Source organism: Cryptomeria japonica, chromosome 5 (assembly GCF_030272615.1).
Source record: "Cryptomeria japonica chromosome 5, Sugi_1.0, whole genome shotgun sequence".
NCBI lineage: Eukaryota > Viridiplantae > Streptophyta > Pinopsida > Cupressales > Cupressaceae > Cryptomeria > Cryptomeria japonica.
In genome coordinates, this window is record NC_081409.1 from 103,161,189 (window position 1) to 103,186,596 (window position 25,408).

A 25,408-nucleotide genomic window follows, 5' to 3' on the forward strand; every position below is an offset into this window, starting at 1 on the left:
CCTCTTTGTGTATTACACCAAATAACCCCAATCCCTTAACCTCATTTAGTGTGGAGTGGATCTACTTATATTTTGATGTCAAGGCCTTCAATTTGTTTCAAGCCCAAGTCACAAAGGCAAGAAAACATTAGTAAGTATTTTCTCTCTCATAAGATTCATTAACCATGGATGACAAGTGAGATGCTAGATGAAGTTACAACATGACTAGGGCTCCCCATATCTCATTATAAGGGCGGTGATTCTACCTCCCTTCAATGTTGGGAGCCCTCTAGCACTCCTCAAGGGGGTAAGCTCGCATTACCAATTTCTTCTCTGCCACCATCATTTCTTCAGCTTTGGGTGTTAAAAGAGGTTCTAGGAGATATTGACTACCTAGGATTGTCCAGCTTGGCCCAATTATCCCCAAACACTCCTCAATAAGCATTTCCAAATCCAACATTGGTGATCCCACAAAGGTAGATGGTAATGTCATCAGTTCTTTCAACACATGCCAAGGTAAAGACCTACCTCGGTTGCCTCTGTTGGTCTTCACTAGCTTCCACCTCACTAAGGGGTCCTCTCCGCACTTAGCTGCATGTAATTGAACTTGTTTCAGGGTTACCGTGTTAGGTCTACACCCATTTGTCCATTTCATTGTTTTCTTGCTTTTATGTGCTTTACTTTATATGCTTTGTATCTAGAGCCCTTTTTTCCCTAGTACTTCACTACTAAGTTAACAATTTGTGTAATAGAGACCCAAATTCTGGTACCAGTTCAAATGTGGCAAATGATTTAGACAGGGGACAGCAAACAATTTGTGGATTTGTTCCAAATGAACCTGAAAAAACATTGGTGAATCCATGCCAGACCCAAGAAGCTGAGTAATTGTCAAACAAAAATACTGCACGGGAGCAATTTTTAAGTTACATCTGTTGATAGTCTTCAATGGGAAACATCTGATTGAGGCCTCAAATTCTTGCATAAAGTAGTACATTCCATCCCCGACTTTGACCAAGTGAATATAAGTTACCAATACTAGATTGATTATTATTTTTTACAAACAATCACAAATCCAAACTTCTGCTCTTTTATGTATTGACATTATTTTCTTATTCATTTGTACGAGCGATTAAACTTAACACTCACACCTATTATGTCACTTAGTATAATGATACAACTGAATTTTTTTTAAATTGTTTGCAAATGTGTGTGATGGCAAGAAATGTTTAACACCAGTTTGCTGATTGAAAACATGTTTTCAGATTTCATTCATTGCTTTCATGAACAGTTGCTGGTCTTAATCATTAGAGAGAAAATAATGCCAATGTGCACAATTATAAACATATGAAGACATCAAACTTCATTGACAACAATATGTATGACTGTAAATTGAACAAATTCAAATTTGGTTCAGACCTGTAGCGTACAAACATGAAGATTACAGTCCACAAATATCTGAAACTCCCTTTTTGGGTTTAATCTTTACTTAAATAATGGGTCCAATAAGATTCTAGTGACTTGCCAAGCAATGCCTCCAATTCCTAGCAGCTCAGATCTGCTTCTTAGCATTCACATAGTGTTTATGGCTTCAAGACTGCAAATATCTTTGAAAGAACGTACTACAGAAACAGAAAGCTCAATCCCTTCAAGGTGGATTGCATACTAATTTCACAAACACCAATATAAACCTTCAATCTGCTGGATGAAACTCAGAATAACTCCTTGCTACCGAAGAGCCTCAAGGAAGAAGATTTTTGGCAAACATTAAGCAGATTTACCCTCAGAAATTTCCCACATGCAACCTCCTGGAAGTGTACAGCCCGTCCTAGGGGCAATTTGACTATAAAAATTCAAATGTCCTCCAAAACTCACAAAATAAACAATCAAAATAAGCCCCAGCTGAGGAATGAAGAAAGAATCAATACTCAGAAGCATACAAATAAATGAGCAATACCATCAAAGTTATGAACCAAAATGTGGGGTTTTAGGTAGCTGGAAATGTGCGGCCAGAACTGAAATAAATACCCAAAACTTGCAAATTCAAACAGCACTCCAAAAATCAACCAAACACACCAAAACTCTGAAAACCCAATCAAAAAAACTCGTAAATCTTCAAATTAATCAAAACCCACATCACCAAAACTCAGCAAATCAATGTATTCTCTGATTGAAATTAGTGACCAGCTAGGGTGAATCTTTCATCACCGAAACCAAACAAATTGCATAGGGTTTTTAACCTGAACAATCACAAGAATAACTCTCAAAGTTCATTTTGACAGCATTTTTATACGTGTAAACCAAAGAAAAGGGACTCGGACTCGGCTCGGACTCGGCAAGGCCGAATCGGACTCGGACTCGGACTCGGGACTCGGCGTCAGACTCAGCTCCAGACTCGGCTGGACTTGGGAAAGTGAAAAACTAAAGAAATTTAGAAATTTTTAAAGATTTAAAACTTGTTTCAGGCACCCTTTATTGAATACACCTTAAAGACACAATAACATCATCAAACTCAGCTCATTTGATTACATACACAAGTATACATCACGGCAGCACCCTTTGGCCCCAGCCCCCTGCGAAGGCATCTAAGGTAGGTCCTGGATGATTCGACAGCCATAGCCGCTCCCCATGACACCATGCCATGCTCACCAACATCGGGAACATCCGTGTCACTATCTGCCTCTGAATCTTCTGTCTATGCTCGTGCTCTCTGCTCCTCCTCTGCCATGGCTACAGTCTCAGCCTCTATATCTACTTGGGCAATCCAATCAGTGTCAGACTCGGAGGTTAAATTTTCCCTACTTCTATCGATGCAGTTTCCCCCCATATTTTTCAATGGGGGTCAAGGGGCATCGCCCCTTGCAGGGTCAAGGGGCAGCGCCACGTGAGGCCAAAAAAACTTATTATTTAATAAAAGCGTCGGGTGTTATTTTTCTATTGGCTCATATGTTGTAACCCTAATTTTTCTCATTCTCAGGCAGAGGTCGTAGTGAACAAAGACGAGACCATTCATTTTAAAAAGACTTTTTAAAATGTTTTTTTTTGTCATTTTACTTAACTCAGGCAGTAGCCAAGTTTGGGGCTTGGGACTCGCCGAGTTTGGCGAGTTTGAGCCAAACTCGCCAACTCGGCGAGTCTGGCAAGTTTGCTCGCCAGACTCGGACGAGTCCGAATCCTAGTCCCAGAGACTCAGCGAGCATCACTCGGACTCGGACTCGCCGAGTTTAGGCGATTCATGGCGATTCAAGGCGATTCCCGTTTAACGAATGAGAGCTCAAATCCCAATATAAAGACTTGAAGGGAGAAATTAGGGAAAATTCGTGTATCTAAATATAATATTTGCTCAAAAAAGGCACCCATATGACTTTTTAAAAACAACTTATGTCTCCCAAGTCTAGGCATCCATTTGGAGGCACATTTTATGTAAATATTAATCACTTAACTTATATTAAAGTCACATTTTAAACGCTGAAAAATATAAAATATAATTTTCCATCACCTTAGATAACTTTTTCATGGCATCAAAAAAAAAAGAACACTTCACTGTGAAGTGGAGTTGGAACTGAAACCGATGTCAAGTGCTCACAATAGCACTTACTAAAAATAGAACTGTTGTCGAAGCCCACTGAAACTGAAAATCCGAGCTCTCCACAAAACATTGAGTCCCCTACCCAACTCCGAATATCCTACGGGAAAACAAGAATAGGCTAACAAAAATCACAACTGACTGGGTGCGAGAAGGGGACATTACACTTAGGTTTATATTTTTAAAATTTTTACATTTTGATTTAATATAATATATTTAAACTTTAATATTTTAAATTTAATAGATTACATTTAAATTTAATATTTTAAATTTAAATTAATATTTTATTTTTTAAAATTAAAATATTATTTTATTTACTGAACTCAATTCCCCTTTTTGGGCTGTGAAGATGTATATATTTATTATTTTTGTAAGTTTTTGTATAGACAAACCCAACCCCAAATCTATTTATTTTTTGCCAAATCTGCATACCAAACCCCCATTACCAAACCCAAAATAGTAACTGAGCTTATTGTGACAATTGTGTGTTCCAGTTTCATTGACCTAGTCTTGGCCATGCATGTATATTGATATAATTTCTTTCTTTTCTTTCTTTTCCTTCCTTTCTTTTTATTAAGAAAAGCCTACATGTATAGACAAATGTCTTACAATATCATTTAGTGTTCCTTATTTAACTGTTGTGACCAATAACACTCTTGTAATTGTTTCCAAGGATGCAATTGTTGAAAGCTTAATCAATTGTTGTGCTCAAAATCTTCTAACTCAATATTTGATTTTCATGAAAAAAGTAGTTGAATTCTTACCAATTGTTATGGTAGGAGTTATCTTATACTTGGTACAAACTCATCCAAGCATATGTGATGTAGAGATAGAAATAACAGCTTTCAGTAATCTTCTACAAGACAAACAGAGATAGTCTGCAAGGCTTGCGCTTAAGTGAACAAATCTTCTTTTATAAATTCACTTCAAGAAATATACATAACTCTAAAACTCTAAAAAGACACTAGCACTTTAAAACATTCACTTGTCTACTTTGAGTTTATTTTCACTTGCCCATTTGCTTTCAAACTATTTTCGCTCAACTTAGATTTCCATTTTTTCTTCTTCGGAGCTGAACATTCATTTGCAAAGCTAATAAGGTTGCATTAACAGTAATTTGTGCAAATAAGGAGTTAATATAAAGTCTTCGACTTGAGTTAACACATTTCCAACTTGCAACCTTAAGCATCAAGCCGAGGTAAGATAAAAATCTTCAATTTTTGTCTAATTCACTCTTCTTTTTGTTTTATAATTTTATTTTCAAACTTTCAGTTTTATACATTTTATAATTCAAAATCCAAAAAATAAAGAACAAAGTAAAAACTCAAGGTTTACTGTTTTTTCATTTATATTTCACTTACATTTTTGTTTCTATCTTTTCTTTTTCTTTTTCTTTTTCAAGTTTGTCTTTCATTTTTTTAGTTTCGTTGTTTGCATTTTTTATTAACTCAAGTTTTTTTCTCTCTACATGATGTTGGGTTCACAATATATATGAACCTCAAAGGAAAGACCCTACTTGGAAGAATGGTAGGCTGGCCGCAAATAAGGGCAAACTTTTACAAACATGAGGTGTGTAGTTTCTAGGAGACATTATTCACCTCCAAATCCGCTTTGCCTACATACCTGGACATAAAGTTTCATTATACAAAATATTGACCCAGGGGTTGCGAGGGAGTTGATAGCACAATTAGAATCCTTTCAAGAAAAGAATAAACAACAAATAAGGAAAAAACAACAAATTGTTCATCTTCCAATTTTCCAATGCCTAGATGCAAAAGTGATTGAGGTTCTACTAGCATTGGGCCTAGAGTTCATAATTTAGGGTGTTGGATTGGGCATTCCTAGTTACCAACCATCATTAAAAATAATGGGGTAGAACAACAACAACAAAAAAACAATTAGTGCAGTTGGTGATTTTTAGTATTTTGTAACATTTCCTTTAATGCAGCAAGGTAACATTTTAATTTTCTCTCTCATCTTTATTTTTTTAACTTCATAGTTTTGTTTAGGGTTTACTTTTTTCAATTTTTTCTTTTTCAATTCTTTTTTTGGGGTGTTTTGGATCCCCTTATTCGCAAAGCACTGATCGATGCAATTGGCATAACTAGTTAGGGATTCAAAACCCCTTCTATTGATGATATCTGCAAACCAATATTAATGGAAAAGGTGGTTGGTGTACAATCCATAATTGATAACCAGCGGGCCATCTGAACAAAGGACTGCATGATCATGTTTAATGAATGGAGTGAAAGAAAAATAGGGCTTGACAAATTTTTTAGTATCTTCTTCGGGTGGCACAATCTTCTTCAAGTCAATTGAAGTTTCAAAGAAAATTAAAAGATTTATATTATTTGTGTGGCGTTTCCGAAGAAGCTTTGACAAAAATGTGGAAGGAAAATGCAATGCAAGTAGTCATCAATAATGCAGCAAACTATGTTGTTGTAGGTAGATTACTAATGAATAGACACCCCAATCTTTTTTGGCCTCCTTTCTCAATACATTGCATTATCTAATAATTGGGGACATTGAAAAACTAACGTGGATCAAGCAGGTTGTGGGGCATGCATGAAACATATGCAAATACATTTATAACCACAATTGAGTACTCTCTTTCATAAGAGTTCACAAAGGATAGAGAGTTGATCCAACAACCTAATTCACTCAATTTGCAACATCATTTATCAGCTTGTAATATTTTCTACAAGCAAAAGCTTCTTTCAAGCTAGCATTTATTAGTGAGTACAAATCTTCCTACTCAAAGACAATTGTGGACATCAATGTAGTGGATGGGTATTTGATGAGGCTCATTCTTGGCCTCCCACAGAAGAAATTGTAGATGTAAGTCTTTGAACTTTGTTGCATTGTTCTAAGGAATTTTGTTACAAGGGTATGAGTTTCAAGGATAGAGGAACCATGGACCCAAATTTGGGAATGGTGGGGAAGCAATGCAGAGATGGCAGCTAGAAAGGCATATATTGTGCGTGTGTTTTCAAAATGAGGGTGTGAATTTCAATAGCACAATCATGGTCCCAAATTTGGAGATGGCAAGGGAACAACAAAAAAATGGCAGCTCGAGGTGCAAATATTTTGTGTGCATGTGCACATGCATGATAGCATTGTGTGTACATGTGTGTGTGTGCATCTGTGTGGGTGTTGGCATGGGCACGTGCACTCATGCATGTGTGGGTATGCATGCACATGCATGTACATCGATTTGTGTGTGCATGTGTGTTTGCATGCACATGCATCTCTATGTGTGTGTGTTTGTGAACGTGTCTATGCGAACATATACATATATGTGTGTGTACATTTAACTATACACACACACGCACACATACATACATATATACAAAACATGGGCCCAAAACAAATTTTATTTTTTTTCTTTTTGAATCTAGAACATGGTTTAGGTGCAAAGTCTTCAACAACCACCTTCATAAGGTTCTAGAGGCAAATGAAGGTCTTCAAGACCACACAAACCTTTAGGGTGCATGCCATTTTTAATTATTGTATCATTATATTCCGCACTAAATCCTCACTATTATTGAGCAAATCTTCATTCTTCAAAGAACTAATGTTGTAGCTAGGGAATATGACGAATCTAGTTTCTAAATGATGAGGGTTGAGTAGTTGAAGACGAGAATATCATCATTCTAATATCGTTTTATTTATTTTCTTCTCTATTTTTATAAACTTATTACACCAATTAGTAAAAACTCGCAAACATTTAAGAAAAATTGATAACATCCTCCACTGTCTACTAAACTCAAAGCACCAATGACATATGAATTAAGAAATATTTGACCACCAACTTCCTAAAGTCAAGATAAGAGAGTGTCCATCCGAGAAAATAAAAATAATGGTAGTTGTTTTATTAGCCTATTTTGCATCCAATATCATATAAATATTACTTCTTTCTTGCAAGACCGACCATTTGTTGTTGTCATCATGTTATCTATCTATTCAAAGCTTTGACGCAATCAAAATCTTATAATAACATAGACAAACTTTGTTTTCTTTTTCTAATGAACATTGTTGTTGTCAAACCATTGGGACTTCTCACCATCCCAAAGTTGTGATAGCAATGTTGGCACGAAAATCCAAGAGACACCCCTTGCTTCTACAATCCTTGTCCCCAAAAGGTCCTTACTCAAAAAATTCACCAATTTCAAGGGGGTACATGTCCTTGTGGAACTATATTTTTTTTGTTATCTTTCTTTAGTGTTTATAAAATTACTTTTTCATCATTTCAAAATTAGGGCTCAAGTGTAGAGTGACTAGAGTTACTTTTTTAACTATTTATATTTTGATTTTTTATCGATGACAGGGTGGTTGTGTTCTCTCCATAATAATTGAGAAAAGTCAGCAATGAGCACATCCCTGAAGGAATGGACCAAGCCAAGGAGCATAGTAGGCATTTCTATGGCAATGTGCAAGGCATATACACCCATAAGGGATATCATCAACCAACACTGGATAAGACAATTTGATTGGTTACTTCATGCATGTGTATACTTCCTCAACCTAGTCTTTCAATTTCTTAAGGGCTTCAAGGCTATCAAGGAAGTTATGTGAGGCCTATAGAGCCAAGTCCACTTCTAAGGCAAAAATTATGTCCAAAATTGAGATCCATAAAAAAGCTCTAAGAGATATCTTTTCTCAAGACGTATGAAGTTATCTAGGACAGCTACCAGGCTAAGGAAAATTTATATTCTTCAAAACAATGATTTAGAAGTTAAAGATTTTCCAACTTTGTCATAAAATATTGAATTTATAGTATTTGTAAACCTTAAGTCTTTTAATTTTATCATTACAAGATACAAAGTGGGGAAATTTTGCTGCTATGTTGCCCACTCTTCAAAGAATTGCCATTTAAGTTTTGTATCAAACATGCAACACTTTGCATTATGAATGCAATTGAAGTATGTCTAAGCACATTCACTCCAAAAATAATGATTGGTTGTCAATGCAAACGTTGAATAACCTTGTATTTGTGCATTATAACTTGCATCTCCTCCACAATAAGCCTATGTGAAGTTAGAGTATGATCCCACATTCAAGTGGATCACTAAGGATGACCTCATTTTTACAAAGGAGGATCGTGCATGGGTCAATTAGGCTGATCATGATTCTGAGCTTGAAGTGGGGGGCAGGGGGTGGAGGAGCTAGTTTGTTCAACTAGAAACAAAGAAGTTGTTCAAGATGATGTTGCTACCTCCAATGTAGGTAAAATGGTTTGCAGCCTGTTCTTTGACATACACGTTGGCACAGGTTCTAGCAGCTTGGATCTGATGTTAGATTCTAGCAGCTTGGATCTGATGTTTGGCTTGCATGAATTAGATTCCAAGATTCACTACTCTGGTGAATTTGTATGTGGCTCCCTTAGGATCATATGATGTAATCTTGGGGATTAACTGGTTAGCACAGCATAAAGCCACAATTGATTGTTTAGATAAGACTGTAATATGTCTAGATGATTATGGCCACCCAACTAAAATCTATGGTATTCAAAGACTTACCTAGGGCTGAGCCACAATCTAAGGCTCTGTATAAGATGACAACCACTGAGTTATATGAAATGAAGATTGGGCTACAGGAATTGTTGGATAAAGGCTTAATCAGGCCAAGTGTGTCACCATGGGGAGCACAAGTACTTTTTGTTAAATAGAAGGATGACACACTTCGGATGTGCATAGACTACCTTATGATCAACAAATTGACCATAAACAATAGGTATCCCTTGCCTAGAATCAATGACCTCTTTGATTTGATGAAAGGAGCTGCAGTCTTTTCTAAGATTGACTTAAGATCAGGATATCATCAGCTACGGATTAAGGAAGAAGACATTCCCAAAACTGCCTTTAGAACTCAATATGGACATTATGAACTCACTGTTCTTCCCTTCGGCCTTACTAATGCTCCAGCAGCCTTCATGAATTTAATGACCAGCATCTTCAAGGATTCTTTGGATGATTTTATCATTGTATTCATTGATGATATTTTGGTCTACTCTAAAAAATGAGAAAAATCATGAAGAACATCTGAGAATAGTTCTGCAACGGCTGCGGAAACACCAAGTTTTTGGGAAATTATCCAAATGCTCTTTCTACCAAAAGAAGATACATTATCTTGGACATAATATATCTGCAGAAGGGATTTCGGTAGACCCAGCCAAGATTAAAACCATTATGGAATGGCCAACACCAAGCAATGTTCAAGAAGTTTGTAGCTTCATGGGCCTGGCAGGGGACTATCGAAGATTTGTATAAGGTTTTTCCAAAATTGCAAATCCCATCACCAACCTTCAGAAAAAGGGAAAAAGGTTAGAGTGGACAAATAAATGTGAACAAGCATTTCAAATATTAAAGCACAAGCTCACTGATGCACCAATTCTAATTGTACCAGATCCCAATGGCAGATTTTCAGTTATAACTGATGCCTCTGGTGAAGGGTTGGGTGGTGTTTTAATGCAAAATGGTCAATTAGTAGCATACGAATCTAAGAAATTGAAACAATATGAGTTAAATTATGCTCCACATGACTTGGAACTAGCAGCTATTGTGCATGCCTTGCAAATGTGGAGGCACTATCTTATAGGGAAACCATTTGAACTCAAAACAGATCACTTGGGTCTTAAGTACATATTTACCCAACCCAACCAATGCTCGACAAAGAAGGTGGCTAGAATTCGTGAGTGAGTACGATTTTGATATCGACTACATTATAGGAAAGGAAAACAAAGTGGCTGATGCACTCAGTAGAAGAAAGCACCTTTATGTTGTGACAACCTTTCACGCAACCTTCAAGCAACAAGTCCTTAAATGATGAGGAACATTACAACAAAGTTAAATCAGCTTTACAGGAAAACATCTTAGAGCCAAAGTTCGATGGGTACAAGCTTGAACCAAATGGTCTTTTGAGATTTCACGGAAGAATGTACATTCCAATCCAAGGTGCACTAAGGACTAAGGTTCTACGAGAGACACAGAATGCTCCATGTTCCGGACACCCAAGGGTAACTGTTGACGTGTATTTTATACACCATCATACACAGAATAAAATACCAATAGGCATCTTATCCTCTCTTGAGAAAATAGTCTCTAACTGCTGAAGATTCGCATAAAGGATCAGTTAGGAAGACTCCAAGGTTTTGTTAGTAGGGTCTCTACGTGTGGACAAGCTTCCAGCGGTATGATGTGATTTGCTGTTTCCTTCAAGGGGCCTTACGTATTCCGAAAGTTCAAGATTTTACTAAGACTAAAGAAACTTTCAAAAAATAGCAAAAGAGTAGGGTTTGAAAGAGGTCTAATCTAATCTGACCCTAAGAATGACTTCGTGTAGACAAGACTTGGCAAGATTCAACCAATTTCAATTTCGCCATGAGATAACAACTCAATTGAAATTAGTGCGATCTTCTAAGGTAACAAAATGATATTCAAATGCATCAAAGATCAAAGACACTACCACGAAGGCACATATCCAAGATACAATAATGATTGAAGATTAAGGGACTCAAAGTATTCTCCAGTCGACCACGCAAGGCGTTCCTACAATCAGCAAGAAGCTAGTGGTTTGGATTACAAATCCTACCAAAGATCAAGTCTTACACTATGTCCTTCAAATTAACACACTACTTTGATTGAGCATGATTCAAGTAGATTAAACAACCATGAAGATAACCAAGAAAGTTGCAACAAAACACCATAACTTCAATATTTTATTGATTTCCAAGTCATCATGTACAACAATTGCTTGAATTCCTCTCTTCAAAACTCAATCTTGCTACAAAATAAAATTGCTTCTAACTCTAATCTCTCTAATACAACAAACTCTCTAATATCTAACTGTTGACTATTAACTATCACCAAATGAAATGAAAAATGGGGGTATAAATAGCATCCCCAGTCACAATGAAAGGTCCAGATCGAAAGTAGATCAACGGTCAAGATCATGACACCTAAACCCTAATTAGGGTTTGTTACAAATGGCCTCCTTTTTACTGAACAATATTAAATACATAGCCAAATATTAAATTTGGCACAAAAACCTAGGAGACATAAACCAATGACAAATAAGATGCCATGTCATCTATAACAACCTTTCATCTAGAACCTTATTCCCTTTCCAATGTTCTTTTTTGGCATATGCAATGAATCTTGTCACGATTCCTTCGATTTCTGCAATTGGAATCTCGGGAAGATTCTTCATACTCTCTTCCAAGTGGATGACCTGATCGAATGCATCTAGAAGAGCTGCGTCCCAAGTAGATTCAAGTTCCTTTGTTCTTTCAATCAAGAGCATGGTGGCAAACATTTGATCATATTGCTCATCTGTAACATTTGCGTCCTTGCAAAAGATGACCTTGATTCTATCCTCTAATTCCTGCATATCCACATCTGTCTCGACCTCGATCCTTCTGCCAAGAATGGTACGAAGTACCTCAAATACTCTGTCCTGGATCGGATTGATCACCTCCTCAACTTGGCCACATCTAACACTGATGTCCTCGAAGAAAACACTCTTCATATGGAGTAAGGTTGACCACTGAAACAAACTGTGAGATTCTCCATCCAAGATCTTCTCTTGCGCTAAAACTTTCCTTGATGTGTGTCTAATTACCTTCAAGACAGGAATGATGACATCTTTGGTATGGGCAAATGCAGCTACTGTTGTCATCAAATTGTGGATTATCTCAAGAACTTGGATAGCTTGATGAATAATCTTCATCATCCTTGTTACAAATTCTATGGCCACTGTATGAGATCTATCCATCCAACTACTTGTACGTTGGACCATGTTCCTGAATCTTTCTGCCTCATTGATTGATTGAAGTGGAAGTGCTTGCACTGGTGATCTAGTTGGATCCTGACGTCCCAAAGGTTCATTGATGTGACTGAAATATGTCCTCCATGCACCGACCTCTCTCTCAAGCTTTCTGTTTTTCTCCATTTCTTCTCTAAGCTTGTCTTTCAATGCTTCAAATGAATCGGTGGCATCATCCAATGTCTGCTCTGCTGTGGATGGTCCTAGCTCAAATGTCTGTATATCATATTCCTCTGCTAGGATCTCACCTTCATATTTGTTTACTGCCGGTGTAGCTATCTGCAATTTCCTGGATCCAGTCTCATCTCGAATCATCTTGGACATCTTGGTAGCCTTTCTCTTTTCTGTTTCTTCGTGTGAACGTCCAACAAGGCTCTCTAAATCAATTGCACTGTCCTCGTCCTCTACTACGATCACCTTGGTTAATCTTTCCTTCAACCAATCTGGGATAATCGATCTTGTTTCTTGAACTTGAATCTCTTTATGCACTATTTCTTCTTGTCTGGGAGGAGATGTCATTTCATTGTCCTCTTTATCTTCATCTAACTCATAATCTTGGAGAGATCCATCTGGTGACCCATGCTGTGCCTGTCCTCCTTCCTGCCTGTCATTCTGTACCATAGATTCCATGGAATCTTCCACTTGAATTGTTCTCTTCTCTGGTCTAGAAGAAGTACCGGATGATCGATCTCTGTTAGCCTCTTGTTTCTTCTTGGAAGATTCTCTCTTTCCAGGTCTCTCTTTCCTCTTCGAACCTCTTGGATGGAGATTGCCCTCACTGGCACATCGAAGGTTTCCTTCACCTGAATTTCTAGGATTAGGATTGCCTTCACTCACACTAGCTCCACCTTCGGCTAGTTTCTCTTCCAAAGTGAAAGTCATAGCTATGCCTTGTTCTCTCAACTTTTGATGTTGTATGTCAACCCATCTGCGAGTACAAGACAAGACTGGTGCCATCAAAGTATCTAAATCCACGACCTCGGGCTCATTCCAATCTAACCTTATTGTTTTGCTTTCTCGATCATAGGAAGACTGGATATGTCTGCCACTGTCCTGAGCTTGGTCGGCCACTCTATAAATCCTGCATTTCCTGATGAAATCCAAAGGCAATCTAGAATGCATTTTCCGTTTCACTTCAAGATCATCTAAAAGATTCATCATAAAATCTTCTATTTGGTACTCATGCCTAAACTTTCTGCCGACTGTCTCCTCTAAATGTCCATGTGGATCAAAGCTTTCTCTCAAAGCAAAAGATGAAAAAGAATACAAGGCTAACTCCTTCTCTGCGTCATCCATGGCTAAAGCATTAGGACATACCTCAATTGAATTACCCAAAATGATAGGTACTGGAACTCCATTCTGATGTCTGTGTCTGAATGCCCTCGCATATGCTGCCAACTGTCTTGTTACTTCAAGTAACACAATTCTGTCTGTCGGATATCTCGGCAACATGTATGGAGGTAAAGGACATCCATGCACTCTAATATAAGTGAACTTGGGAAACTGAATGAACCAAGCACCGTACCTCTTTATGAATTCCTGGGCATCCTGAGATAATCTGTTGTGAATTCCACCTTGCAACGTCCTTGTGATGTGCATCGTGAAAGTATCATTAACCAACTTATAGTTGCTCCCTGGCGGATGATGCAAGTAGGCATAGGAATCACAAGCTCTGACCTCGCCGGGTCCTCTTCCAATCACTCCTCTGTGAGGTAGTCCTGCGTACTCAACACTCCTGATCAAGGCATAGATGACGTATGAACTCATGTGGAAGGACTTAGTAGCCTTGAGTCTCCTCAACTGTACGTCCAAGCAATGGCTAATCATCCTAGCCCAATGTATCGTACCCTTTCCCTGAACAATCACCTGGATGAAGTAAAACATCCACTTCTCAAAATAGAAGGCATGAGGGGCTCCTGTGACTCGGTTGAGCATGGTAATCAAATCTCTGTATTCCTCCTGGAAATCAATCCTGTGCGGTGTGTTCAGGACCTTGCTCAGACGGGGACGGCTCTTGAGTAACCAGTTCTTATTGATAATGCTTAGACAAGCATCTGGATCATCTTCGTACATTGATCTGGCTCCTTCTATGCTCTTGTATATCATGTCCCTGTGCTCTGGAAGATGGAAAGCTTCACTTATAGCTTCCTCCGAAAGGTACGCCAAAGTGTTTCCCTCATTGGACACGATCGTTCTGGACTGTGGATCATAGTGACGAGCACACTCGATCATCAACTCATGGCACTGAACAGCTGGAGGAAAGCCGGCCGCCTTAATGATGCCATTCTCGATTATTCTCCGGGCGATAGGTGATGGCTTGCCAATGTAAGGGACCTCTCGAAACTTCTTCGTGCTTAAGTTGCCTAAATTTGTATCTCCAATGTTGCTCCACTTCGACACGATCTTAGTCTCCACTTCTTCGGTCTTTTGATCTTCTTTCATGAGAGCTGAACGACTGGTGGATGCTCCCGCCTTTGGGGTTGCCATACCTACACAACATTTCACAATGAGAAGCTAGATTTTGCAATAAATAACATAGATTAGAGAGTAAATTTTAGGAAACTTCATGATAAGTCTTTGAGTTATCATTTCCTAAAATAAAACGATTGAGCAAGGAATTCAAAATTCAAAATTTCAAAATTTAGACTATGACGATTAACGAATAAAACAATAAAACCAAATCGCCATACCTCAAATCGAGAGCTAACTCTAGAATGCAAAAAGAACAAAATCGCCTAGGCAAAATTGACGTATAAATAGTCTTCAACGCAATCTCTCCTTTAAAATATCAATTTCACCACCTTTTGATATGTCCTCGATGTGATCTTCAAAGCAACGTTCCTCTTATCAAGTTCGCCACCCTTCAAGTTTTTGACGTGATCTCCAATGGATTTGACAAGTTCGCACAAATGGAAACCTCAAGTTCGCACCACCTTGCTTGGAATGAAATTCGCTCCACCTTGGATGTCAATTCGCACTTCTTCCTTTGATCGCATATGAGATAAAAATGATAATGTGAAAATAATGATTTTCACCTCTCCCTTTATAGCGCTCACCCCTTATTCACCCCAAGGCCGACTTTGGTGAAATAAAGCAATTTTTAAACGATTTTTTAATAAGTAATAAAGGCCGACCTCCATATCTTAGCGCTCTTTTTGATTTTTTATTAATTAATTAATAATTAATTAAATGCCTTTGTTTTTAAATTATCAAATTCGATTTTTTAAAGGCAAAATAATTAATAAATGTTAAGGGCAACATTTAAATGCTAATTAAATAGGATTTTCAAACTTATCGATCTTAGCATTTAAAATAAATTAAAAAAATGTTTGCTTGAACGCCAAATTTTTTGAAGATGGAAAATACTAACCTTATCGCCCTGGTCCCTGACTGAGGGACAGGAGCGATCCATCACTTTTGTCTTGATTCTTGCAATTTTTACGTCCAAGGTCTCCATCCCCACGTTGGATTTATCATTTTCGCTAGGTCCTTCGAACTAGATCGACTTGCATGTGTGCATGAGTGCCTTTGGATGTATTATCGCCCTGGTCCCTTGGAGAGGGACAGGAGCGATCTTAATGTTTTTACTTGAAATTCTCCATTTTTGATATCAACTCCTCCTTCATCACCTTTTAGAAGACGTTTCAAACCTTGTGCAACTTTATTTTAACGTGATCTTTAAGGGATAATAGATGTTTTGGCAAATATCGCCCTGGTCCCTTGGAGAGGGACAGGAGCGATCCTCATAATTTCTCCTTGACCTGGCATCTTTAATCTCTAATCTTCATTGTAGGGCGAATAATAACATTGTTTGTTCATTCCATGCTTGTTCCACTTGATTTTTACAAGGCATTTAGACTTTAGAAAGATTATCGCCCTTGTCCCTTGGAGAGGGACAGGAGCGATCTGGAAGCTCTAGCCAAAATGTGTGATCTTCCAACCTTGATTCTTCGTTCATTGTCTCTTGAAGGACGCCCTTGATCTCACGTGCACTTGCCTTGACATGCATTTAAAGGATCATGAGTGTTTTAATGAAATCGCCTTGGTCCTTGTCCAAAGGACAGGAGCGATATGAGTTCCTTGCACAAATTGGTAACACTTTGACGTTCAAAACTCTTGCATATCATCTTCAAAAGACACCTTATACCTTGTGTGATCGCGAAAAACCCTGACTTGGCATGAACTTGAAGGAAAATGGAGAATCCCAAGCAAATCGCCCTGGTCCCTTGGAGAGGGACAGGAGCGATATAGCTTCTGTGTTCAATTCGAGGATCTTTTAACGTTTGAAGTCTTTGTATATCACCCTCTAATCATGCCTTGGACCTCATACGACCTTGCAAAACCTTGACCTTACGTGATTTTTGAGGGATTTGGCCAATATAATAAACATCGCTCTGGTCCCTTGGAGAGGGACAGGAGCGAACTTCAAGGTTTTGGACTTGTCTTTGCTTTCTTCAACTTGCAATTGTCCTCATTGGGTAAAACGTGATCCCTGATCGTTCTTGATCGCTTGATGCTTGATAAACTTTCAAATCTATGCCTTTATGCAAATTTCGCTCTGGTCCCTTCCTGAGGGACAGGAGCGAATTAGGTGTCTTGATGCAAATTCTTTAACTTGGCGACCTTTGATGTTTTGTGCTTGATGGAGATGTCTTAAAATGTCCTTGCCACCTTGTTCTTCGTCTTGAAGTGGTTTGAACTTGGAGGAATAGCAATATAATCATTATATCGCCCTGGTCCCTTGGAGAGGGACAGGAGCGATCTTGCTCTTGTAGGCTCCACATCACATTGCTAACCTCTAAAATTATCTTCAACGGATTCGTAACATTCCATTCCATTCATCCATGCCTTGGGTTTGATTGTAACTTAGCAAGAAATTTGTCTTAGACAAAAATCGCTCTGGTCCCTTGGAGAGGGACAGGAGCGAACTTAGGCATTTAGGTCTTTTGTCGACATTTGGTAATCTTCAATTTATCTTCAATGAGTTCATTTCACCCTGTTTCTTGCCTTCAAACTTATAACTTGCTTGATTTTCGTCCAGGACATGCCCTATGAAGAATATCGCTCTGGTCCCTGGGAGAGGGACGGGAGCTACAATGTATTTCGCCCTGGTCCCTTCCTGAGGGACAGGAGCGATTTTGGCATTCTGGACCACTCTCCTTCATGTCGGCACTTCAAGTTATATTCATTTGATAAAACATATCTCCTTGGACATCTTCAAATTGTCAAGTCATCAAAATCCTGCAAGGACAAAGCAATATTTGATTTGTAGCTCCGATCCTTCATTGAGGGAGAGGAGCGATTTTGCTCCTGGAGGTACTTCCGTGTTCGTGAAATTCTTCAATTTATATTCAACGGAAAGATCACGCCATTCTTCACCACTTGCAATTCGAAATTCATCTTGACTCTGCAGGGACAGTAAGATATTTGAAAACGAGCTCCGGTCCTTCACTGAGGGACAGGAGCGATTTTGCTCCTACAAGCCAAAATATCATGATTTTGCACATTTAATCAATTCACGAGGCAAAAACGAATCATTCCCCATGCCCGGGATCAAAAATCAAAAAGGTCAAAATTTGGTCAAAATTAGTCAATTGGACAAAATTCACATTTCATCATCAACACTTAGACAAATTTAAGCTCTGCACTCAAAAATTCCAATTGAAAATAGACCATTCTGGCAGATTCATTGCATTCAAAATTTGCATTCTTACAAAAGAAGCTCAAAAGCTCTCAAAATTGACTGGATTCTGGCCTGAAAAGACGGCAATTAAAACCCTAAGGCTTGACCCTAAATCCAGACAACTGACTGACTAACAAAACCCTAAAAGCGAAGCGAAAAGCGAGCGAAAAACGAGCAAAAAAGAGGGGGTCCCCATTTGCAATGGGGCGATGTGTGAAATGGTCACAACAGTAACCAAACTTAAGGCTGACTTGAAACCATTGTATTTTTGGCCATGAGTCAAGAGGGATGTAACCAAATTTGTGGCTAAATGCCTAGAATGCCAACGAGTAAAGCCTGAGAATGTGCATCCAGTAGGGAATTTATACCCACACGATATCCCTGAATACAAATGGCAAGTCATAAGTATGGATTTTATTCAAGGGCTACCAAAATCACAAGCCAAGCATGATGTTATTTTAGTGGTGATAGATAAACTCACCAAGGTAGCACACTTCATACCTAGAAATTTGACAGATGGATCTATGATTTTAGCAAAGAAACTTGTTCAGGAAATATTCAGACTACATGGTGTACCTGAAACAATCATCTCTGACCGTGATGCTCATATGACATCAAGGTTTTGGAGAACCCTCAATGCTGCCTTAAGGACACGATTAAATTTTAGTAGGGCTTATCATCCTCAGACTGATGGGCAAACAGAGCGAGTAAACCAAATTGTTGAAGACTTGCTTAGAATGTATTGCATGGATCAGCAATACAAATGGGAGGAGTACTTGCCTTTAGTTGAGTTTACCTACAATAACTCCTTCCAATCTTCCTTGGGAATGGCACCCTTCAAGGCTCTCTTTGGTAGGAAATGTTGAACCCCTCTTAGCTGGGATAAGGTGGAAGATAGAATAATTGTTGGTCCTAATATGTTCAAGGAGATGGCAGAGCAAATGAAAACAATTAAGGTAAGACTAAAGGAAGCTTCAGATAGACAAAAAAGAGATGCCGACAAAAATAGAAGCTTCAGGGAATTTTTGGTAGGAGATAAAGTATTTCTGAGAGTAAAACCTCAAAAAAGCTCCATTTCTTTTGGCAAATCATCCAAACTTGCTCCTAGATATGTGGGGCCTTTTGATGTCCTGGAAGTTATAAACCCAGTTGCCTATAGATTGGCTCTACCTCCAGCTCTCTCTCGGATTCATTATGTCTTTCATGTTTCTTATCTTAAACCTTATCATCCAAATGCCTCTCACATTCTTGATTGGCGGGCCTTGCAGGTATAGGATCCGAGGTTGCTTCTGGTAGAACCCCTACAAATCCTTGAGGAGTGCAAAATTCAATTGTGCAATAGAGAAATGGTCTAGTGCAAAGTTCAATGGAATCAATATTCAAAGGACAGTGCTACATGGGAAGATGTTGCAGAAATGCAACGAATATATCCTCATTTATTTTAGTATACTTTTGCATACAAGCCTTGATCATCGAGACAATGACTATATGTAGCGGGGAGCGATATCACAACCCTAAGTGTGACCCAGCCCTAAATTTCGTGCCCTAGATCTTGTAATTACATATTTGAACTTGAAACTAATTTTGTGCCCTAGCTTTTGTGATAACATGCTTGTATATACGTCTATTTGGATGTGAAACTTAACAGTTATAACAATTGGCCCTTACAATTTTTTTGTAATGATATCATTGTATATGTCTAATATCTGCTTTTAGGATATGGAGAATGTGGTAGTTATGGCAGTTATGAATGAGGTTCTTTTTGTGATTTCCAAATAATAATGTGATGAGTTTTTTATATAGAATTGTTAATATTGTGGATAATCATCTTCTTCCCTTTATTTGGTTGAGACTAACTTTATGTCGAATATCGGAGTGTGACAGGGCAGCTAGCACTCTCACCAAGAGAGAGAGAGTATCACTGGGAAGAGGAGTCTAGCCATTTGAGGGCAGTATGGGTGAGAATATGCACACATGAGCACCTAGTTTCATTCTTTTATCATATATTGCATTTTGCATTAGAAAGGGGTAATTTCACTATGTTGCATATTTGATTATTATCAAAATCAAAAGGGAATTAAAAAGATTACTAAAATTATATTAATCAGATAAAAAAGGAAATTAGCAAAAATAAATAAATAAAATGATAAAATAAAATAGTTAAACATAATTTCTACCATACAAGTAATATAGTAATATAATATTTGATAAAACACTCACCAAAAAAAAGTATAATATGTATACATTTTAGAGATTTCTTCCTGAGATAAGGGGGAACAAGTGGGACCCAAGGCTGGAAGAGGATTTAAAATATGTTTTAAGAACCAATATAGGTACGTAGGAGCTCATGTTCTTAAAATATAATAAAGTTAGTCTTCCTTGAAAAGAGGAAATTAGGCCAGCAACCAAGGCAATACTTGTCCAAGTAATCTGCCACTTTTGAAGAGGAGGAAAATAAGGAAATTAAGGTAAGACGGTAATTGGGAAAGAATTTCCCCTTCCCATGTAGCAAGAGATGGCCAGCTCTTGAATAAAAAGAATGAAAAGGGACTTTGGGGAGATCTGGGAAACGGACGAGCAGAAGGAAGGGGAGGGACTATAGAATAAATAGAAGGAAAGCAAAACTCCTGCACTTCCTAACACAGGTATGTTAATCTGGAAAATGTAACCAAATAATTGGAAATCTTCTCTGTAAGGAAGATTTAGAGTTGGCTAATGGAATGAATTGTGAATTAGCTCCAATTGGTATTAAACAACAAATTACTGCACTCAGTCTTGCATTCTGATTACATCAGAATTTTGTTTATCAAATTTCTCTCAAAATTTGTATGCCAAATTCCATTCAAAATGCTACTGTTTCAGTTTTCCATGCTGTTTATTACTAGTTTGAACCAATCAGCAGGCTATGCTATTGATCAGAAATATTAGGAGATTACCGATCAAAAAAAAGAAATATTAGGAGATTATTTCTAAATTGGAATCTAACTCCCAGCTGTACAGAAAATCTATCCATGGATAAATGGAGTATGATTATAGCTGTGGTATGATACCATGCATAAAATGGAATGTGCTAATTGTTATAGCATGATGTTGGCAATGAGTGATGACTTGTGATAAACCCTACTTAACAAATCTGAGGGATCTTCAAGCAACTGTAGTTATGGGGAGGTGAATTACAGATTGAGTCTGATTGCTGCAAATTCTACAACAGCCATGGAGAAGTGGATTTTATAATGGGCTTCCACATGACTGCTGTAGTAAATTCCAGCAGTCATGTTCAACTTGGTTAAATAATGGCCTCCACATGACTACTGTATCTTTTTCCACCATTCATTGCATTCTACTATCAGCAGCAAGCTGTTGTCCTTTGTTTATTAACTATGTTAGTGTCCTACAGTACAAACTATTGAGAAAAAGGCTTATGGAGAAGGAAGAAAGCATGGATCAACCTCAGCAGAATGAAATTTATTTATATGTTGAGATGCCAAGAGTTAATAAACATTCTCAATACCCTGTCTAAATCTGTATAATGTGAACTTTTATAATCAGCAATCTTGTGTAAATATGCTGCCTATAGTATTGCATATGCAGTATTTAATCTCTGAAATTATTAAAATTTTCCAGCAACGTTAGATGTAAAGCACAAATTTAGTGTGAACTCATTCTAGCTCCATGGAAGTTGCCTTTGTGATTCTATGAGAACAGTAACTCATGGTTTAATTGATTGTAACAAAGAAACCAGGTAAGATATGCAAGTAGAGATTAAGTCCTCAATATCATTGGCTAAAGTTAACTCCAAGAATAATTTACATTTATACATGATGTGAAAAGGTGCAAAGTGGCTACTGGGTTGGTCCTGAGGAAATAAATGCTTTGGCCAAAGCAGATAACTCAAATAATTAGACAAGGAATTTTTTGGGTTATAATGAGTCACTTTGGGGTAAAGGGACATATGCATAGAGATTGTGCTTAGGGTATTAATAGGTTGCATGTGTCAGTTACTCTATTTTGTGCACAGTTTTCACACATGTTGGCCATGGAATGCTAGACTCCTCGTGATGGGTCGGGCTCCCTTCGTGGGGTAGCACGGGGAAGCCTATGGCTTCGTGGCAGGGTGTAAATCGTTCCAATGATGCTCTCTCTCACTCTCCCGCTTGGTTGATGGAGAATGGACATTAGAGGTTTGGACTTCTTAAAACTTAATGCTGAAGGAATACGTGACTCTTATTTCAGTTAAGTTCTACATACGGTATTATGCTCTCAACAATATGCATGACTTGGTTTCTATGATGGAATGTTGTTATGCTGATCTTAAATGGTTTAGTGCTGAATGCCTTGCCATGGTAATAAGATCCTAGGCTGATTTGTGATTTGAAATAAAGCTGTTGGAAAATTCTATATCATTATGGTTTCTTAATGTGCAATGATTCTTGCTACCTTACCTTTCGTTATGTTGTTACAGGTATGGTAACTTGTGCAGTGCTCCTTGCTGCTAGTTTTTTTTTATGTCGTTACACAGAAAGCTCTTTTATTTAGTTCCAGTATGACTTCAACTAGAGTTGTATGTTGCAATTTAGATTATCTACAAGGACAGGAATATAAAATGTGTGTTTTGAAAAATATAACAAGGTCACGTGATATCAAATTATCAGAACTAAAATGGAAAAAGAACCCAGTTACAAATTGAAACAAAATTTAAAAAACTATGAAGCTCTAACTGGGTTAGATGCATAGAATGTATAATACAGAATAACACCATGAATTGTCCTAGGAAAAGACAAGCAACAGCAAAATTTAAACATTTTTCAATCACACAGCTAAACCTGTTTGATAAACAAAGCCCAACTAACCAAACATCATATCAGAATACTCAGTGCAAGCAGGCAATTTATGATTACTGATACATAAATCTGGTCTAAAATATACAAGTCATAACACGAATACAAACAATTCCAAAAGAAAATTGAACATTTAATTGGCTTGAGTAAAGTAGCTTACAGAATCTCATCCCCTACACCAATTATTGATGCCACTAATGTGCTATTATCAGAAGGCAAAGCATCATTCATTCCATTGCTTATAGCCACCTTAGTATCACGACCTCTAAAGGATGACCTTTTCATCCTTCCTGCTCTTTCCAACCTTCCATCAGCCAATAAATATGCAGGTCTAAATTTTTCCTTGAGTCCAGATGAGTTCTCAATGCACAACAATCCATTTGGTACTGTGTCATGAACACTCCCAATCGAGGTATATCTGGAGAGAACAGGTAAATATGATTCAAATGATTGAATGTTTGTTATATACTGCAATTGCTAGCATATTTGTGGACTGTAGAAAAAAGGTAAATACTGATTGTGACTGCAATTCACAAAGATCACATGCTATATCTCACTAATAATTGACAACACAAACCTTCATAAAAAAATTTGTCTAAACAGCTATTAATAATAAGTATTACCCTTGATCATAAAGCTTGCAATATGGGACCTTGCAAGTAAGAAGAAAGGCCCATACGTCTCTGTAAGGAATAGCAAACAAATTCCACCAATGACAAAGTTTAAGATATTGCACTTGAAATTTACAAAGACAGAATTTATATACAAAAATAACATGATGTGAATAGACATTTTCAAAGATTGACCTGTATGACCAATCCAAAATTGGATTCACTCTCATGAAAGGTGGCCATCCTGCAGAGCTTGGGGAAAACTGTTCCTGTCCAACCTACAAATACCACAACAAGGGAAAGCAATCTTAAGAACTTAGAAACACTGAAATGAAACTATAATACAAAGCAGTGAATACATCACTTGTTTTCTATAAAATTTCATCGCCTCGCCTGTGCCAGTATACCGCATTAGGGTCGCCAATACGAGTACCAAGGAAGATTGCTTTGACAGGATTTCGTTTTAGCAATGCCTCTAGACCTGACTTAAAGTCAAGCCGAATTATTTCCATCTGCAAGTTATAGCTGACCCAAAAAGTCTCTAATGAGGAAACTGTGATTCTTTATTGAAAGAACAACAATAAAAAAAATTGGAACTTATGAGGAATATATAACTTCTTATGAAATTATTGGCTCACGTTTCTGCAGTCTCATATGTGAATGCATTGATTTCTGGAAATGCCCCAGGACTCTCAAAATAGATTGTCCTTATTGGGTGATTTGGTTTAGACTGTACATGTTCACTGTCTCTTACTCCCATTGCTTCCACAGAGGCATAGCCTGCCCGCAGAAGATGCAGCAAAACCTGCAGAGTCCCAATAATAAAAACCGACCTTAGTTTTGTTATTTTCCATTCAAAGATCCTTCTTACTGTGAAAAAAATAGGCTTCACAAGTAAGGAAAGGCCTTTACCGTTGAGTCTTTCCCGCCATTAAAACTAAAGGCAACTTCATCAAACCTGTAGTTAAAAAACACTATTTATTAAATCATATCCAATGAAATTGTGCACATAAAACGCTATTGAAGATAATCTCTCAGAAAAAATCTTAAGGTTAAGAGTTAAGACATACATATAACTTAATGATAATTTGACAGCAAAACTATCAGGAAATAGCAGAGTTCCGTGACTCGCGGCGAGTCACGCGAGTCAGCGGGCCGGGTGACCCCTGCCAGGTCACGGTGACCCTGACCCGGGCTCGGACGGGTCAGAGGGCCTGACTCGCCGAGTCAGGCGAGTCATTCCCTGACTCGCCGAGTCCGAGGGTCGTGACCCGGCTGGAGTCACTTAATAAAGTGCAGTAAAAAAAAAAAAAAAAAAACATAACATTTTTTAATGACTTTTTTCGCCATTTCCCTTTCTTATAACACTCGACGCCTTTAGAAAATAATAAAAGTATTTTTGGCCTCGCGGGACGCTGCCCCTCGACCCCGCCCTGTATCGCGACAGGGAACGCGCAAGGGGCGCTGCCCCTTGACCCCAAGTTGGGGGCGCTGCCCCCAAACCCCCATTGAAAAATATAGGGGGAAACTGTGCCGATAGAAGTAGGGAAAATCTAACCTCTAACTCTGATTAGGCTCCATATAACAACACAACTTAGAAATCTTGGTAACTGGTATTTAGATTTAGTATTTCAAATTTCCTATAGTCTCATTTGAAAATGTAATTCTTATACTGTAATACTGTCATACATCTTTTCAAAACTAGTTTTTCAAGTACTATATGTATATGTATAACTATATCAGCACCACCACCCTGCCACCCCCCCGTCGCCGTCCCCAAACTTAAGCCCTTGGTCCCCCCGTCCCGGAAACACGTCCCCTCGTCCCCAACACCTATGGCTACTCAGACTGGCACATCACAGGCAGAGACTATGGCTACTCAGTCATCCAA

General features: G+C 38.0%; 1 protein-coding gene across 4 annotated transcripts in view; it reads right to left on the reverse strand.

The window, feature by feature from the left end:
* LOC131067543 (uncharacterized) overlaps window positions 1-25,408 on the reverse strand; it is a 111,452-nt gene that overhangs the window by 72,694 nt on the left and 13,350 nt on the right. For all 4 annotated transcript variants that reach the window (XR_009111837.2, XM_058002613.2, XM_058002604.2 and 1 more), the window contains exons 2-7: window positions 24,430-24,475; window positions 24,156-24,322; window positions 23,925-24,042; window positions 23,713-23,795; window positions 23,530-23,589; window positions 23,067-23,324 (exon numbers count right to left, since the gene is read on the reverse strand). Coding sequence is in view for 3 of the 4 variants with exons in the window: in XM_058002613.2 (XP_057858596.1) it covers window positions 23,067-23,324; window positions 23,530-23,589; window positions 23,713-23,795; window positions 23,925-24,042; window positions 24,156-24,322; window positions 24,430-24,475 (732 nt within the window). In the remaining variant the exon portion in view is untranslated. The remainder of the gene's footprint in view (window positions 1-23,066; window positions 23,325-23,529; window positions 23,590-23,712; window positions 23,796-23,924; window positions 24,043-24,155; window positions 24,323-24,429; window positions 24,476-25,408) is intronic.